General features: G+C 36.2%; 4 protein-coding genes across 8 annotated transcripts; 1 reads left to right on the top strand and 3 right to left on the bottom strand.

Moving 5' to 3' along the window:
• Positions 1-384: 384 nt before the first annotated feature.
• LOC111465770 (lycopene epsilon cyclase, chloroplastic-like) lies at positions 385-6,687 on the bottom strand. 2 transcript variants are annotated; one of them, XR_002714285.1, is made up of 12 exons: positions 6,191-6,490; positions 5,094-5,265; positions 4,384-4,519; positions 4,202-4,312; positions 3,990-4,092; positions 2,737-2,880; positions 2,539-2,646; positions 1,557-1,653; positions 1,347-1,475; positions 1,110-1,242; positions 506-762; positions 385-474 (listed from the first exon to the last, which is right to left on the bottom strand). XR_002714285.1 is itself a non-coding variant. In XM_023110273.1 (11 exons), the coding sequence occupies exons 1-11, from the start codon at positions 6,488-6,490 to the stop codon at positions 594-596; spliced, it is 1,602 nt and encodes a 533-aa protein (XP_022966041.1). In that variant the 5' UTR covers positions 6,491-6,687; the 3' UTR covers positions 385-593. The 2 variants fall into 2 exon arrangements, 1 of the variants encoding a protein (XP_022966041.1); XM_023110273.1 differs by having other exon boundaries at positions 385-762; positions 6,191-6,687.
• Positions 6,688-7,221: 534 nt separating this feature from the next.
• Positions 7,222-10,774, bottom strand: LOC111465346 (mitogen-activated protein kinase kinase 1-like). Of its 2 annotated transcripts, none has more exons than XM_023109671.1 (9): positions 10,624-10,774; positions 10,436-10,520; positions 10,058-10,192; positions 9,255-9,479; positions 8,983-9,165; positions 8,649-8,869; positions 8,234-8,279; positions 8,022-8,120; positions 7,222-7,552 (listed from the first exon to the last, which is right to left on the bottom strand). In XM_023109671.1, exons 1-8 carry the CDS (start codon positions 10,698-10,700, stop codon positions 8,031-8,033), a joined length of 1,062 nt encoding a protein of 353 aa, XP_022965439.1. In that variant the 5' UTR covers positions 10,701-10,774; the 3' UTR covers positions 7,222-7,552; positions 8,022-8,030. The 2 variants fall into 2 exon arrangements, with proteins under 2 accessions (XP_022965439.1, XP_022965440.1); XM_023109672.1 differs by having other exon boundaries at positions 7,222-7,549.
• Positions 10,775-12,264: 1,490 nt separating this feature from the next.
• LOC111465348 (pre-mRNA cleavage factor Im 25 kDa subunit 1) lies at positions 12,265-14,618 on the bottom strand. Its single transcript, XM_023109675.1, has 7 exons — positions 14,272-14,618; positions 14,126-14,171; positions 13,435-13,528; positions 13,267-13,340; positions 13,083-13,169; positions 12,880-12,990; positions 12,265-12,644 (listed from the first exon to the last, which is right to left on the bottom strand). The coding sequence occupies exons 1-7, from the start codon at positions 14,439-14,441 to the stop codon at positions 12,573-12,575; spliced, it is 654 nt and encodes a 217-aa protein (XP_022965443.1). The 5' UTR covers positions 14,442-14,618; the 3' UTR covers positions 12,265-12,572.
• Positions 14,619-15,279: 661 nt separating this feature from the next.
• On the top strand, positions 15,280-18,177 carry LOC111465349. Of its 3 annotated transcripts, XR_002714192.1 has the most exons (7): positions 15,280-15,553; positions 16,169-16,239; positions 16,635-16,727; positions 16,991-17,117; positions 17,212-17,326; positions 17,507-17,685; positions 17,880-18,177. XR_002714192.1 is itself a non-coding variant. In XM_023109676.1 (6 exons), the coding sequence occupies exons 2-6, from the start codon at positions 16,230-16,232 to the stop codon at positions 17,558-17,560; spliced, it is 399 nt and encodes a 132-aa protein (XP_022965444.1). In that variant the 5' UTR covers positions 15,280-15,553; positions 16,169-16,229; the 3' UTR covers positions 17,561-17,869. The 3 variants fall into 3 exon arrangements, 2 of the variants coding, with proteins under 2 accessions (XP_022965444.1, XP_022965445.1); XM_023109676.1 differs by lacking the exon at positions 17,880-18,177 and having other exon boundaries at positions 17,507-17,869; XM_023109677.1 differs by lacking the exon at positions 17,880-18,177 and having other exon boundaries at positions 16,149-16,239; positions 17,507-17,869.
• Positions 18,178-18,373: the final 196 nt, after the last annotated feature.

Genomic DNA, 18,373 nt, shown 5'->3' with positions numbered 1-18,373 from the left:
TGAAATTTTTTTAAGTTAAAAGTTATTTTTAGACCAAATGAAAATTTTAAGGATTTTTTTATTAGTTTAGCTTAGTTTATTCATCAATTTTGCCAATTTATCCATAATAATCCAAACAAATTTAAATGAATTTTTTTTTCTCAAATGGAAAAAAAACATAATAATTAAGACCAAAATAGTGCGGTTGTTATCTACCTTACAATTCGAGTTTTGATGAGAGCACTCCAGACTCGTACATCAATTGTGTATTGACTTAATAGACCAAAGAGAATTGGAGTGAAGTCGTTCAATAGATTCACGAGCGTGACAAGGCTAGATGGTCCAAACCATGGGGTTAGCCAACTCTATGGCACAGATAGAACACATAGCCTTAACAACATTCAATAAGAGTAAAATTTGATGAGAGCATAGAAATGGAAGAGAATATTGAATGTGTACACTACATATAACAAGCTCCAGTAAGAGACATATAAAGAAAGAACAAGCTCCAGTAAGAGACATATAAAGAAAGAAGGAATGAAAATACCTGACAGGCTTCTCGTGTAATCTAAACATTGTTCTTACAATAGAGGAACAAGATCTTAGGAGAAAATTCAAGAAACTGTGAGATATGTTCTTATCATGGTTGCTCCAGTAGGATCAGAAACAAGATGTTTGACGAGGCACATTCTTAGATCATTTGGAGCAAGGACGAACATATACAACGCAAAAAGTGCAAGGTCTGCTGAAGATAAAGTAGACCCAAGAAATCCCTGCCACATCCTGCAAGTTATAAGAAAAATAATGAGTATACAACCTCGCATTCAGTTGATCGATGATGGAGATTATTAAAATAATCCGGCCACTAATATACTCGTGAGATCCCACATCGGTTGAGGAGAAGAACAAAACACCCTTTATAAAGGTGTAGAAACATCTCCCTAGCAGAAGCGTTTTAAAACTTTTTTAGGGAAAGCTCGAAAAGGAAAACTCAAATAGGACAATATCTTAAAAGAGTAGACAGGAAACTACGCTCAAAATACTTCTCATCACAACAAGTATATTCGCCAGAATATCAGATTACAGAAGTAAATTTTGATGTCATCATCTTAGGAGGAAATTGATCGTACCAATCTGGCAATTGGAAGAAAGTGCGGAAAAATGTTCGAATGCCCTCGATATCCAATTGAACAATCAGTGCAAGCCCAAAGAGGAAAAAAGCTCTCTGGCGCTTCCTTTCTTGTGGCCAAAGAGTGTTCCAAGCTGGAACAGAAGATAAATTAATAAGCATTGAAAATTACTTACAAGGTGTATGCACAGAGTAAAATAGACTCCTTGAAATAGATCTAAACACAAAACTGGCTCACCCTGCATTGAGATATTCCCATAGGTTCTTCCATTAGCAAGGCCATCTTTTAGCTGTCCTCGCTTCAAAACTCTTGCAATGACAGAAGCATATTTTGGAGCCTCAGACAGAGATCTAACAACTGAATAACCTGCTTGATGAATAATGAAGTATATAAGATTTCTTATATTGATAATTCATTAAGATAGATGTTTAGATTGCGTTTTGATACCTGTGGCTGGATGCACCATGCTGGCAGCTGCACCAAATGCGAGGTTTTTCTGCTCTGTGTTTGGCAAGGATCCACCAACTGGAATATATGACCATTCCTACATGGAAGGATTGTGTCCTTTTCATTCTTCTACTGGTTTATATAAGAACTGACAAGAAACCAGGTGTACAAAATTTGATGATTTGAAATGCAAGAATAGAACTGATGGCATATGAGATAGGCAACTAAGTGTTGGGATTTAATGAAAGAGGAGAGTTTCACGCCACGCATAATTCTGAAGAAATCGGATTTGATTTTTTTAACATAAACTCTCCTGCTTTTGGTTTTTCCAAAAAGTCTCGTACCATTGAAAATAGTGGTCTCATACCAATGGAAATAGTGTTCCTTACTTGATCTTTCTCTTAATTAGCAAATGTGGGACTCTCTCCCAGTAATCCTCAACAATCCTCTCCCTCCCCTCGAACAAAGTACACCATAGAGCTTCCCCTGAGGCCTATGGAGTCCTCGAACAACCTCTCCTTAATTGAGGCTCGACTCCTTTCTCTAGAGTTCTCGAACAAAGTACACTCTTTATTCAACACTTGAGTCACTTTTGACTACACCTTCAAGGCTTAGAACACTCTTTGCTCGACATTTGAGGATATTATTGACATGACTATGTTAAGGGCATGCCTCTAATACCAGTGGTTAGGAATCACGGACCTTCACAATAATGATTTTGCTTTTGGCTTCTCCAAAAGGCTTCATACAAATGGAGATATGGAGATAGTGTTCCTTACGTAGGATCTTTCTCTCAATTAGGTAAGGTTGACTCCCTCAGCATACTACCTAATTGACTCACTATTAATGGGAAGAAAGAAAGGAGGGGAAAGACAGACGGACACGCGAACACCCATGCCACAGTTCTGAAGGAGATAAGGAGGGATCGAACAAATAGTAATAACATGCTATAAAGGCAATAAACATCGTTAGCGAAGAGTACCTCTTCATAAGTTTTCACAATTCGGATCCCCATAGTCTTTAATCTTGACATAAGTTTTTTCTTTAAAAGATCAAATGGCATAGCTTCTTTTGAAGCTAAACAAGTTTCCTGCAAATTTTCCATTTCCAAGTGTAATCTCTATATAATTTTGAGAAAATTAATATAATACGAAGATAAATTAATAAAATCGGTGCAGACCTCAAAGAAAACTTTTGTCGGAGTCATGGGCATGGCATAAAGAAATGTAGGATATTGTGCTTCCATAGATGAGTTTTCTTGCTTTGAGTAGTCCCTGTAGTCCATAAAAACCATAAGACGTGGATCATAAGGATTGTTTTCCACCTGAAAGGATCATGTAGATGAACACGATGGTTATCAACACAGAACAAAATTCCATGTTAGAACAAAGCATTAGTTCGTTGAGGAAATAGCACTGGAGAGCAATATCGGGAATTACAAACAATGGTTTGGTACAACTAAAGTGTAATTCTAAATTGGTGTTGAATAAAAACAACTTGATAATGACTACCAGAACTTTTACAATGAATAAGAAAAAAAAGCAGCATGCATGAGTGTGATCTCACGAAATCTTGTTTTAATACCATGGTAATCACAAATCTTGTTTCATACTAATAAGTTACGGTATATTTTATATGGTATATATTCTTAAAAGTATTGAGTAACCACACACATTGGTATGATATTGTCCACTTTGAGCACAAACTCTCGTGACTTTACTTTTGGTTTCCTTCAAATAAAGTATATCATAGAGTCTCCAATCCTCCAATCTTTCCCTCAAATAAAATATACCATAGAGTCTCCTTGAGGCCTCCTTTGGAACCCTCAAACAATCTTCCCTTAATTGAGGCTCAACTCTTTCTCTGGAGCCCTCGAACAAAGTACACCATTTGTCCGATACCTAAGTCATTGTAACTACACATTTGAGACTCGTAACTTTTTTGTTCGACACTTGAGATTCTATTAACATGGTTAAGTAAAGATAATGGCATAGCTCTGACACCAGATAAGGACCCACACCAATAGCCCTCCACACGAGCATGATATTGTCCACTTTGAGAACAACCTCTTGAAAAGGTTAAATATCTTATAATCAAGGGTCAAATATGATACATATGATAAATCGTAATAGATATCTTCCGTAGTTCTCATGATTTTTTTTTTTTTTTTTTTTTTTAGTTTTTTCAAAACGTCTCGTACTCATGGAGATAGTGTCCCTCCCTTATATACCCATAATCTTCTTCTTAATTAGCCAATGTGAACGATAACGATCCTCAACATTTTGGAGAGTTTATACAGTTCTAATAATGAGAAGCAAACTCAGCCATTGTTATCATATATAACCATGGACTTTAACGACTTTTTTAGATCTTAAATAAGTCGTCTGTACGAAGAAAGAAAAGAAGAAAAAACAGAGGAACTCTCCTTCCTACCTCAACCTCTACACCGTAAGCAGTTTGGACAGACACCTTTGGGCCGCCCACCTCATACTGCAGCAGTTTACCTGAAGCTGCTCCTGATGCAACTGTTGCGAGTCTACAATACAATTTTAAATATTTGAAAAAAGGAAAATAAGTTAATATAAGCAACCTAAAATACTTCATAATGAGGCTCATCCCATGTAAATAAAAGAATTCCATTTTACCTGCATGGGACAAAAATATCGTGTTCACAGGCAAGAAGGCTATGGCCAGAGGTTGTTTCAATAATGCTGTCCACTCTGGAGTTGAGATAAGAAACACCTGACTTGATACACCTACAGAAATTAATAAATTATATAAAATTCAAATGTATGAATTAGTCATCGTACCAAATATCCATGCTTACTTTTTAAGCAGCTCCTCGTGGAGCAAATGCCTGCTAACACGTCCATATGCACGACCAATAAGAACAGGATCCTTGTCATCAAGATATATGACTGTATCCGGCCATACATGCTCTATACACTCTTCAAGTCCAAGATCTGTAATGTTGAAAAGAATTGAGTTTGGATGAAAGTGGATGTTGGAGTTGGTAAAGAATCTTGTCGCTTCAGGGAAAAAAAAAACACAGCATAAACTAATTTGTGTCATTTCCTTTATAGAAGACAAGATTTAAATACTGTTAACATATTAGCTTAAGATTTTAATGCTAATATTAAAACGAATAGCTCAAATCACTCCCTTGTCATTTTCTACTTCGTTAATACTAATAGCTCATGTCTAGGACCTTATAGTTTGACTTGATATTTAACTATTGCACAACTCACACATTCAAATCTAGACGAAGAACAAGAAAGAACATGAAATGAGAAATAGGCATGGAAACACAGGATGACTTTGAAATAAGAGTGTGATTTAATGATGCATATATTTGAAATAAGAGGAGAAAAATATTGTATACCATAATGGATGGACTTTGGAAGCAATTTTCAAAGGAAATAGAGTATGTTTTATGGAGCATAGACGATGACAGAACTATGAGCCCACTTTAAGACTGAACTAGGTCGAGAGCAGTCAGAAACATGTCAAAACAATGAGCAGCATGCATCAACATACCTTTAAATTCATCTTCCCAGACGCCATAGTTATTTGTAAAAGGCAGGTCAGGACCAATGAGTCCAACTTTTAATCCCAAAGCAGCCGATTCCGCAGCCAGAGCAAGACCAGCTGGACCGCAACCAATAACCACCAAGTCCAATACGCCATTTCCAATTGATATTGGCGGTAGCTGCAACAATAATAGAAGTGGGTATCACACTCTGAAAATTGAAACAATGGAAAATTTCTGTTTACAAATAATACCAATTACAATGATATTGCTCATTCCCAAAAACACGCTAACACGAAGATAATGAAAAGGAAGATTCAATTAAACTTCTTTTCCTTTTTTTTTTTTTTTTTTTTTTGCAATAAATGTGGAATGCTTCCAGAACTCCAGAAATTCAGTTATAATTGAGAAGAAACTCCTGACATTGGTTTTTCAAAATAATAATTGCATTATAAAAACTTAATTCATTCTATGCTTCAATTTTTTAGAGAAGTGATTGTTAATCTTTAAGAAATTCATACTGAGGAAGTGATTGTTAATCTTTAAGAAGTTCATACTGAGGAGGTGATCATGGATTTATAAGCAAGGATACATTTTCTATAAGGCCTTTTGGGAAATATCAAAAGCAAAATCATAAGAGTCTATGTTTAAAGTAGACAATATCATACCATTGTAAAGAATCCGTATTTCCCATGCCAGTTCAATCCTCAAATTTATACATCAATAAACGTCAATAGAGACATTAATTCCATTGAACCGACTACATCAAATATAATTGCATAATTTAATCAAATCATAGAGGTCAAAAGATATAATATTAAGTTCTTCGAACCCCCACAAGCTTAAGCTTTGAATTCATTGTGAATTTATTCAATTAATATATACAAGATTGCAGGGACTATAAAATTTTAAAAGCACAAGCATATTAAACTATAGAGGCACAAATTCCAATAGCAAGTAAAAAAAGATAGTTGAGATCAATTTGAGAATTTAATTTATTAATGACGAACTACACAGCTAATATATATATCAAAGCTATGCCGACGAAAATTGTAAAAAAGGTTCACGATGAAATATTATGAAGAATGGCCAGAAATAGCCGAACCTCGTCAGCGAGTTTGGACTGCATCTCCATCGCCTTGTTCTGCTGCATTTGAACGAACAGAAGCTCAGAGCCACCGCCTTTAATGAAATCTTCCTCGTCGGCAAATCCTTCTTTCACTGCGAAGCAACTGTCACTTCCGGCACTGGCCATCACTAGCATCGAACGCCGACGCAAACCAAACCGACAGCTTTCCGTTCTAAATAACAACTGGAGTTTTCTTCTTCCCGTTGAAGCTAAATTAGGGCTATTGGAAGCCGCCATTGCCACAAAATTCCGAGCAGCGAGTCCAATACACTCCATTGTTGACTTGTGTTATCACAAGAAGCAAGCGTTAAGCCATTGATCGAGCTCCAATTGCGTCAGAAAACAGAAGAATCAAAACGAAACAGGGATGAAATTAGCGTGACTGAGAATGCAATTCCGTTGCTTCGCTTGTTCTGTAACTCTCCGGCTCCCTTGGCACAACCTCCGATATTGTAGCTGGTAGGATTGGGGAGGGAAATTAAATGGTGGTGTTTTATTCGGAATTGTCAAACTGGCATCCAGCCATTGCCACGTGTAGATTTATTATTGGTTTTAACTCCATTGAAAAGGCTACCTTATCCATCGATGAAACGGCTCGTTTTGAGCATTTAAGGGTGTGAATTCTCATTCAATAAAAAATGGAGGGAGGGGGTGACATTTTTTTTTTTAATTAACTAAACGATATCGGAGATTAAATTCTCCGTCCATTCCCCTTTTACACAATTTCTTAAAGGTTTTGATGATGTAATATTGAAATTCAAATTTTTAGGAATTATTTTGGTATAAAATTATATTATAATATTTTCATTAAATATTATTTAATTTATTATCACGTTTTATATTTTTAACATAAATTATATTGAAAAAAGTTAAGATGGAGATTAATTCTCCCACCTTGATCCACAAAAATAATTAGAAAATTTGATAGGGATAAGAATTGAAAAGTTAGTCAAAATACATGCAAGCAAGTAGTACCAATTTTCCATTACCCCGACACAAACTACCTCTACCAAAAAATTTCTCAGTTCCTTCAACTACCTAAAATAATTTTCATTACATGGGTCCGAAACAATTTAATCACATTCCTCGATTTTCATTAAAATAACACACTATATTACAACGATTATCACAGTTTACATCAGGAGTGATTTACCCATCGACAAATGTTGGCTTCTTGAATTTCTTCAGTGAAGTTTAATCTTGTAGTAGAGTAGCTAGTTCCTCACATCAAATATGATAGTTGCTTGCAGCTTGCAAGTTGATGCCACACCAAAGACACGGCATTGAAGTAATTAAATAAGATGCTACAGTGGAAGGGGCTGTGCTCGACTCCTCCTCCTGGTGAGCAAGTTTTCCATATTTAGATGGTCAAAATGAGATTTAAAATATGTCACTTGGAAAACATGAATGAAGGTAGATCCGAGGACTGTTCAGAGGTAGTCGGCTATTTTAGGGAATGATCATGGATAATTATAAGTATTTCGCATTTTGGAAAAACCCAAAGCAAAACCATGAGAGTTTATGTTCAAAGTGGACAATATGATACCATTGTGGAGGTCCGTGATTCCTAACACCTAAATCAATCTCATTTTCAATTTTCATATCTTGAGTGGAAATTGTGAAATATACTTTGATACGGAGAAACTTGAGTTGGAATAACCAACACATGACGGTTATGTGTTTTGGTTTTTTTTTTTTTTTTTTGTTTCTTAAGATTATTCTTATCAAAATGGGGCCCAAGTAAAAATGATGTGAACATGCCAAATTTCAAGCTAGGGATTGGGATCAACGAGAGATCAGTAGGTACCATATAAAATTAGAAGGTTGCCAATGGAGAGCCAGCATCGTTGAAGTAAGCTGCAAGATCAACGTCCAAGTGTTCAAACTTTTTGATGAAAGGATGCACCTAGCAAAATAAAAATGACCCAATTAACAAGGTTTAATCCGCATTCAGGACCCAATCTGACTTGTTTTAATTGAATCAATAGCAATGAAGAACAGCAGAAGGATCAATTATACCAGAAGTTCGCGTGCAGAGCTTCTCTGCTGCGGATCTTTGTGTAAGCTGACCAAAATATAAAAACAAATTCGCCATAAGGAGAAAATTCTCAGTAGAGAAATAGAAAACCAAAACATACTAGCCATATTCCAAGTTCGAGTTCGAGGATGGTTCCTATGACGGCCCAAGCCCACCACTAGCAGATATTATCCTCTCTCTGGACTTTTCCTTTCAGGCTTACCCTCAAGGTTTTTAAAATGCGCTAGGAAAAGGTTTAGGTTTCTACACCTTTACAAAGGGTGTTTTGTTCTCCTCCCCAACCGATGTGGGATCTCACCGTTCCAGAAATTTAGGTTGCTATAGAGAAATGAAATTTATGAAATAGAAACAGCAGAAACAATTGTATATGATTAGCAAACACGAAAGCTTGTATACCATGAAGAAATGAAAGAGCAAAACTCAGGGGAAAATTGTTCAGGTGCAGATGGTGATGCTAGCTCGACTACAGCTAGCATTACATCAAAAAAGCCCTCCCACCCTTTATCCTTATCTGGTGGAGTATATGGAAATTGACCCGTTGCACATTCAAGTAAAACCAATCCCAAACTCCATATGTCACTTTTGTTGTCATATTTGCCCCCACTGATTCTCTCCGGCTGCAGTCAGCATGAAATTACAAGAAATTAGAGCCCCATACCACATATTAGAGAAGCAAAAAGTTAAAAATCAAGCAGTAGCCACTGGGTTATGTTTATGTTAAGTGACTTACAGACATGAAAGTGTAAGTGCCAACGAAAGAATGTGCCAGATCAGACGTACTCGCCAGTATAGCACTAACACCAAAGTCAGTAATCTTAACTTCCCCTCTATGATTTATCAACAAATTAGAAGGCTTAAGGTCTCTATGGATGACATGTTCTTCATGGTGAAGGTATATTAACCCCTTGAGGACCTACATGTAACCAGGAGGCAACAAATTCCTCAACTTGAATTTCTCGTTTTGGTTTTCACAAATCAGGCATGTTTTAGACTTCCTCCTACCTGGTAACAAATGGCTGCAAGATACGGCTCTAGGATTGTTCCAACTTTTTTTAGAAGATCTGCAAGTGATCCACCGTCCATGTATTCCAAGATTATGAAAATGGCACCATTGTCGTAGAAGATCTGGTAACAGACGACGATGTAAGGGTTTTGTGCCAATTGATTGATTTTTAGTTCCTGAGCAACCAGCCTACAACGAGATTCCTCAGCATTCATCTGAATCACCTGAATTAGAAAGATCAACCCGTCAAAGACCCTCCGCCCCAACTGATAATACTAACAAGGTAACATAAACATTCTTCATATAAGGGCTATTTTATGGAAAAACTCTACAATATAGACAAAGGCAAGGATAAGCAAGCTAGGTAGAAATTGTCGAGGATTATTGGGAGTGAGTCCCACATTGGTTAATTTAGTGGAAGATTATGGGTTTACAAGTGAGGAATACTATCTCAGTTGGTACGAGCCCTTTTGGGAAGCCAAAAACAAAACCATGAGAGCTTATGCCCAAACTAGACAATATCATGGTATCACAATTGTGAGACTCGAAGGTGTAGTAAAAAGTGACTAAAGTGTGTTACAGCAAATAGTGAAAGAAATAACTTCATCTTTTTGAATTGAACAGCAAGAGCAAGGACTTCGCCATCAAATAAATTTCCGGAACTAGCTAACTAACTATTTTCGAATATTAATGTAACTACTAACATGCTTTTGAATCTGTTTGAAATAATGTTTGATGAACAGATAAATCAAGTACTCAACAACAACATATTGCCCAAAAAAGAAGAGAGAAAGAGAAGAACCTTTAGAGCAAAAAACTGATTCGTCCATTTATGTCGGACTAATTGAACTACTCCACCGTTTCCTTTCCCAATGACTTTTATTGAATCTAAATCTGCTAAGGACAAATGGTTGTCTGAGGGCTTTATTGGTGGAGGCTGAGAGACAATTAAGAAGCGAAATTAGATCTGATTCCCAGCTTTGGAGGTGAACATACTCGAATTTGAAACAGAGCAAAAGTAAAATGACAGGAAACTCCATCAACACAGAGAAAAAGAAAAACACATTCAATTCCGGAATTGACAAATACAGGGGAAACTGCCGGAGCCATCAGTTAACAGTACCCTATCAATGGAGAAACAGTACGGAAAAAAAGAGGAAACAAGGCAAAAATTGCGTACACTTTCGTCTTCCGCTTGAGAAACGATCCGCACGCCGTCTCTATTCACAAGCAAATCGCCATCTATGAAAGTACCGCCTCGGGTTCTACAATGACCACCAACACCATAAACGAAATAATCAAAAACCGGCAATGCATTCGAAATTCAAACAACAGAGAGAGAGAGGGAGAGAAGAGAAATGAAATTACATGAAGGCGAAGGAAACTTCCTCGGGAGGAGGTAGATGGAGCTTCAAGTTAGGATTCATGGAGCTGTCCTTCTTCATGATTGGCGGGCTTATTAGTTTCCTCCGGTGGAGGGTCGCACTGGAGTCTTCCAATAAAGAGAAGTGAAATATATATATATATATAAAGATTTATGAGAATCGGGTATATTATTCATTTATTTGGGGTTGCCCCTTCAGTTAATTAATTTTATTAATTAATTTACAATATAATATATAGATAGATATTTGAAGAGGAATAGCGACGACCGGCTTGACTTCTCATCATTTGACCCGCGTTGTTTTGCTCCAGGAGCCTTCCAAGTTCCAGCCGAGTCTGTGCCCCTTTCACAAAATCCCAATTTTTATATTAAATTAATATTAAAATTCAATTATTAGTATTATTACTTAAACACACACACACGTGTCATTGAATTAATAGGCATTTGGTTTTACAGGATTCTCAGTCAAAGTATGGCACACGTGCCATTGACTTTTATGTTACCCGCGCGTTTAGTTGGATTATAAAAAAAAAATCTTTTTCGGTTTTTTTTCTTAAAAAAAAAGGTAGTGGCTGTTAGTATTTTGACTAGTTTAAGCCGACTGTTATACATTGTTATGTGTATGATCAACATAATTAAGTGTTTTTGTTGAATTAAACAAATATTTTCAAAAGAAAAAAAAAACCTAGAAAGAGCGAGAAGAAGAAAAAAATTAGGACAAAACTACCATAATTGATCAATAAAGTATTATAGTATTAGTCCAACCATATAAAATTTACTTTTAACATTAAATATTATAAAGTTGTTTTGAAAATATAGCTTAAATTAAAGTCTTAATGTTTGATAACTTGCACAAGCATTTGAGGTCCCTAGATTTCAAATATATCTAATAGATAAAAAATAATTTTAAATCTAATAGAGTATTACTTTAAAATTAACCAATCTATTATACATATAATTATTATTATTATGTTTAATAATTCTATTTTCAAGACTATTATTATGTCGAATAATTCTATTTTCAAGCATAATAATTCTATTTTCAAGACTTAAAAAAAAAAGTACAAATTCAAAAATTTTTAAAGTTAATTGATTTAACCAACACAAAATTAACTAAATTTGACTAAACTAAAAAATAAAGATCAAGAACGAATGATCATTGCAATCAAGTTTTCACCTTACAGCTCTATGATATATTGCTAAGAATTATTGGGAATAAGCCCCACATTAGTTAATTTAATGGAAGATTATGAGTTTATAAGTGAGAAATACTATCTCCATTGGCACGAGACGTTTGGAGAAGCCCAAAGCAAAACCAGGAAAACTTATGCTCAACATAGACAATATCATACCCATCATGGAAAGTCGTGATTTCTAACCTATATAATACACCCTTTTGAACCTAACCCCCCCTAGAATAACCACACATCAAGAATATCCAATTAGCAGAAACATGCAACGAGAGCCACTGATAACAAAGCTTTTCAAGACCACAAGTATTCTTTGGATAAGGATCACATATATATTTGACACATTTGACACAGCATAAAATTTAGCAGATTACTTACCTCGCCATTTCTCTGCATCCTTGAATGAGAGAATGAAATAGATTTGCCCGTAGCACATGAAAATTGAGATCATTAGCATAAGAAAGTCAATAGAAATGACAGAAATTTACACAATCATATAGTTTTAGCACTCATTCAAACATAAGTTTTAAAGTAACAATGTGAACCTATATAACTATACAATATCTTTATACTTGCAAAATCATCACCATTGTTTGTGTGCATGTTTTATACAAGGGTCTGTCAACGTTCATACAAAGTTAGCTGACAGCTCTATAATGCACTAATAAATATTCTTTTCACTGGTTTGCTAATACCAACCAATGATAGTTTGTCATCTTTTTTTATAATCAATAAGATGACTCTTAAGTTTCGATGATGTTGAAGGAAAACTTGGAAAGTAACTGGGGAATACCCGATATAACTGGCCCGTACATCTGCAAAATGAGAAGATTAATATGAGAAGGAAGCGTTGTATGTGTCAAAGATGTTTGAGATATTCACATGTATGTTGGGTTATGGACCACGTTTCAACCATAGAGATTTATTTTAAGAATTTCCACAACCAAATAGAACTTTTTTTTTTTTCCTTTTCTTTTCTTTCAATTAAAGGAAGGTAAGATTTGTAGTCACAAATTGGACTTCCACAGAGTGCCTTGATTAGGATGATACCTTATGGTTTTCGTGAAGTTGGCATAAAGGAACTGCAATCAACTTGAGGTTCTTTGGCACAATGAATTTTCGACTCTCCGGCAATTTGACCAGGAAAAGTTTTGTGCACTCCTGCAACAAGTAGTGAGTGAGTTACAGGTAAATGGTATATCGCCCACCAGTAGTCATAGTTCAAAGAAAGTAGTTTGTATCCAAATAACTACCTTGGCTCCTTTTACATTGTTGGACAAATATGGATTGAGCAAGGTTTCGAAGTCAGGCCTCCACCACGTACCGAGGCAATCGCCCACCTAAACATTAGAAGAAAACTTCAGATTCCATCTTTCATAATCAGAGGCCACATGGTAGTAACTAAGAAAAAGGAAATACAATTGGGCATTATAATACCTCCCAATCAGATGCATCAGGGGATCCATTGGCAGAAAGCTTCCTTGATAACTTTCGTTTCAAGCCATCAATATCTGTAATTTGTGATCATCCACCATAATAAAATATCCATAAGTGTAACTATTAGACAACGGAAAGCTGCAGAAGAGATTTATGGCACACATTTACCAGATTCATTGGGCCTTAGGCGACCACCGGGAAGACTGAAAATTGAATTTCGTATTTGCAACAGCAACACATGAGGATGCTTAAATAGCTCAACCTAATTTAAGAACAACAGATGCTTGCAATTACAATACAGTAGCTAAGCACTGTTTCGGATCGCAAGATGAAATGTCCATTTAGAGATCATATAGCAGAAAATTAAAACATCTTGAACTCATATTCAATGATCATTAAATAAAAAATCCCAAAATAATTCATGAACAGCGCCGTCCAATTAGCCATGATTTTTCCCCAAATGGACTTTAAGAAATGAGATCAAATATAAGAAGCAAAAATCAAGTTCGTTTGACAAAATAAAGAACTAGTCTTACAACAGCCAACACGGGCAAGTGGCTTTAATTACTCCTAGTAATCAGGAATTATGATCTATCCAACAGTGGATGGAGACTAGGTCAAATAAGGCGAGGCTGTGTTTATCGCGGTATACGATATGACTAGACCGACTCCGAACCAACAGTATCAGAACTCCACCGATAAAGTAGGCGTGAAGCAATTCAATACCGGCAATAACAGAGAGAGTAACAATTTCTATATGCTTGAAGAAATCAATCAGTATGAACCACAAGGTCGCAGAAATGGAAGTCGTATAAAAGCAGAAACAAATAAAATTATCGTGAATAAAGTGAAAACAAACCAGCAAAACTGCTTCGACAGAAGTCCTCAATCCATAAGCAGCATAACTGAATAAAAACAGCCGAGAAAACATATTAGACAAACTCAACAAACGTAAACAGAAACCTCGCCGCAGTATAGTCAACGGATTAAAGTGAGGTTTGATACTTGGATTTCATCCTGATAACGCGATCAGCCAAGGTCTTGTCCTTGAAAATAAGAGGCTCTTTGGATCCGAAGTAGTAGTTACTGAGAGGGTAAATATCGATGGCGCGGATTTGGTCGGCAGCGGCAGATTCATCATCCTCCATAGCATGCATACGTCCGTCGTCTCCCATGGCCGATTGAGGAAAACAGTAGAAAATCAAGAGAGATGAAGTAGCAGAAGAAAAGGAGGAAAGTGGATGAAGATGGCGTGTTGGTTGCAGAGAATGGACACGAAGCGAAAAGTGGAGTGCGTCACTCAGTGCTTAATGAGGCTAAAAGGAGACAGACAAGACGACCAGTAGGAAAGAAGAGAAAGAATTTCAGAATGACGGTACTTGGTTTCTCGGCAAGAGGAATAGTAAATGGGCTTTTTTTGGGCTTTCTGTTTCGGACAGCACGCCGAGGCCCAAGGGCTTTTTTTGGGCTTTCTGTTTCGGACAGCACGCCGAGGCCCAAGGTCTTTTTTTTGGGCTTTCTGTTTCGGACAGCACGCCGAGACCCAATGCAATATACCGCCCATCACAATTTACAATTTCTCACCCTTACCAATTTGGAATCTGTAGGGGCTTATTTGTCTTTTGACAGTTTAAAAAATATGACAAGCTGTAGGGGTATGGCTGCCATCCCAACCTTACTGCAAACCTTATTTAACTATATAAATCCACTATTTAGAGTTGCCATTTTTGATATAATGTGGACTTTGAATGGAATATATTCATATTTCAAATTGCAATACAATAAACTTTTAGATTTAAAATATATATTTTTTCAATAATAAATTATTTATTTTTCATTTAGCACTTAATTTAACAACTGAAGTAAAGTTAAAAATGGTATTAAAAATATTAATAATTGAGTTTAATTATATATATGTAATAAAAGAAATTGGAAAAAAGGCATTAAATAAAAAGTATTAATAGCTTCATCTATGAATGGTTGATATATATATAATAAATAAAAAGAAAATTATTTTAAGGCTTTTCGTTATTTTTCAAGTCTCAAGAACGAGGGAGACAATTTTTCTGAGCTTTTAGCTGATGAGAGATGAAGGTGATCGTTGTTTGACGTTCAAATTTCCTTCTTACTTCAAGAGAACCGTGTTCGTTCGTTCGTTTGTTTGTTCGTTCGTTCGTTTGTTTGTTCGTTCGTTCGTTCGTTCGTTCCTCCAATTCCATTTCTGATCCGTGGAAAGCGAGACAAATTGCATTTTCAGTCGCGTTTGTTCACCTCTTCCTCAATTCCGGTATCTTTTTCCTCTCGTTCTTATTTCAATGTTTCATTTTTCATCTTCTTTTTCTGTTTCTCTTCGATTTTTCTGCTGTGAGTTCATTAATTCGTGTTTGCAGTATTTTGTTCTTCGATTTCTCTTTTGTTTTGTTCGGTAATTGATGGATGTTGCAGAAATGTCCCTTCGTTTTTGAACGATGGTATCTGCGACCTTTGGCTTCGCTTGGTTGGGGATTTGAGATAGGAGTTTAGGATTTTTGGCACCTGGAGAAGTTTGTTATTGCAATTCGTATCCCTTGTGCCTTTTATTCTAGACTTTAGCGTTGGAGCATGACTATGATTCACGAACTGCAATTTTAGTCAAGCTAGGTTATTTTATTACCAATTTATCGGATGGCTTGTGGAAGATTGAAAAGCTTCATAGGCTAGTGTCTTCATTGAGTAGTTTTCTTTTTAGTCAACATGAAAGTCTGATGAATTTGATAAAAGAAACTTGGATTATTTGGATTTTAAATACCAAACTAGGGGGAATTTTAACTCCAGATGCAATTCTTCTGATTGCTGCATCTTGTCGGGTGTCATTTGATTATATTGTTCTAACTACTGAGTAGATTTTAATCTCTTGACACAGGTGTAGAAAGTGGATAGTGCAAACTTGAAGAGCTTATCCTTCCATAAACTCCAGCTTCAACATGGATCCAAGTACCGTAATTCTTCTTATAACTAGGATTCCTCATAATAATAATAAAAAAGAAGGCATGATTATGTGGGTGCAAAAGATGTTTTATTTTGTTGGGTTGTAACATAGTTCTTGCCTAGTAATTTCTTTAATATTCAAGGTTCATTAAGGTGTCTTGGACATTCATATGTGCCTATGCTCATTGTTATGCTTTCACTCCTTAGTTATACGTTTCATTAAAGAATGTAGTCACATTCAGAAATTGAAGCTAATTTAGTGTCTAATAATCGGTTTTTGACACTGTTGGCGGTCTTCACGATAGCAATAATACAAGATCGAACTGAAAAAATAGTTTTTACAAAATAGATGGAACAATTTCTTGAGTTGTGAACATGTTTTCGGGATGTTAAAAATGCAGAAGTTGAACAGACAGTGCAACTGGTGGAATCGGTCCCTGATAAGCATCCCGATCTTTTGAGGCCATCTGCCCGAATCTGTTCCATATTCGAAGGTAAATCAGGGATAATAAAACATGCTGGCTAGGACATTTTTGTTGAGGATGGTTGGGAGGGAGTCCACATTGGCTAATTTAGAGAATGATAATGGGTTTATAAATAGCGAATACATCTCCATTGGTATGAGGCCTCCTTAGGAAGTCCAATGTAAAAACATGAGAGTTTTTGGTTGCTGGAGTCTTTCGCTTGTCTAGTCATTTATGTCCAAAATGATTAACGATGAAAGCTATCTTTACATGATGTGCTTGTATTCACCTAGGCCAAGAAAAAGATGTGTCTGACCATACAAAGAACAAGTATACTCTTCTCAAAGATGTCGAGGATTTGCAAATAGGTCTATATGACAAGCCTCTTCCGTGTTTTGGCTGTGGCATTGGATGGTTCTCGTGAGTATTGTGTAACTTTCTCTGTAAAAACAATTTGGGGAACCTGTCGTCAAGTTTACTGATCTTACCTTTGTATCTTTGTCTTTCTCTTCAGTTTCCTTCTCGGGTTTTTGTTCCCGATAATGTGGTACTATGCCACAATTCTCTATTTCTGGAACACCCGCAGAGATCCCAGGGAACGAGCTGGTTTAGCTGCGTCTGCCATTGCTGTAAGTGTTCCTTTTTTCTTTCCCACTCCCACCCCAACCATGAAAATCTTAGGAAAAACAAACATAATGACATCAAGTAGCCAAATTCCTTACATTGCTATGTATCTTGCCATCTCCTATAAGCTGTTCATTGAACATGATTCAGCTTCTAAAGAAGCAAAACAATTGTAAATGGCGCAGGCATTTGCTTGTTCGGTCATCTTGTTAATCATCGTAGCTGTTCTCCTATTATAGCCTCCCCTGTCTCACGACTCGCACTGCATTCTCTTTGCCCCTTCAACCTTGGCAACACAGTCCCAAACAGAACAGCTTCCGTGGATATGAAGATAAAGATCAAGGGGCTCTGTTGCGGGACAATGGTGATTTCTTTTACTTTTCTTTACATCAAATGTAAATGTTTATAAATCATATTTACATATATTTGCCACCTCTTTCGAGAGAGAGTTGTCACATTTGTATCACACAAAGAACATATAATACATGGATCTTATTTTATCCCAAGTTTACTACGTAATCTAATAAACAAAACAATCTACATTTCTCGACTTTTCAGAACTGATTTTTCCTGAAGATCTACTACTTGAAGCCAGATCATCAAAGGTGGATTTGAACTATGGTATGCATGCAACCTAATACAATAGCTTTACAGATTTCAAAAACAAGGCAACCTCACATTGAGTGGAATGAGCATAAAACAGTTCCAAAACTATGCAGCTCATCCTTCTCTTTTGAAACTAATAACAATACAATGGCATACCAGAGAGTCGTGAAGAAAAACCCTGAATGTCGCCGTTGTCATTGTCGTTGTACATTGATCCAACCTAAACAGAACTGTTCGATATTGATATTCATCATCCATGCCTTTCTTTTCATGAACGGATTGCAATTCATTGAGCCACAAATTCATCCTTGAAGTCCAGACTAGACAATAATGGGAAATTTGAACGTCGTTTATCTACATCAATTCCAGCCTGAAGGGAACTATACAAGATCAATATCCATTGTCCCTGTTTTGCTCTCTCTTTTCATGAATGAGGGGAACTTGGT

The sequence above is a fragment of the Cucurbita maxima genome, unplaced genomic scaffold (genome assembly GCF_002738345.1).
Source record: "Cucurbita maxima cultivar Rimu unplaced genomic scaffold, Cmax_1.0 Cma_Scf00029, whole genome shotgun sequence".
Classification (NCBI taxonomy): domain Eukaryota; kingdom Viridiplantae; phylum Streptophyta; class Magnoliopsida; order Cucurbitales; family Cucurbitaceae; genus Cucurbita; species Cucurbita maxima.
Note: the sequence above shows the minus strand (reverse complement) of the source record. Positions and strands in the feature narration are given on the sequence as shown.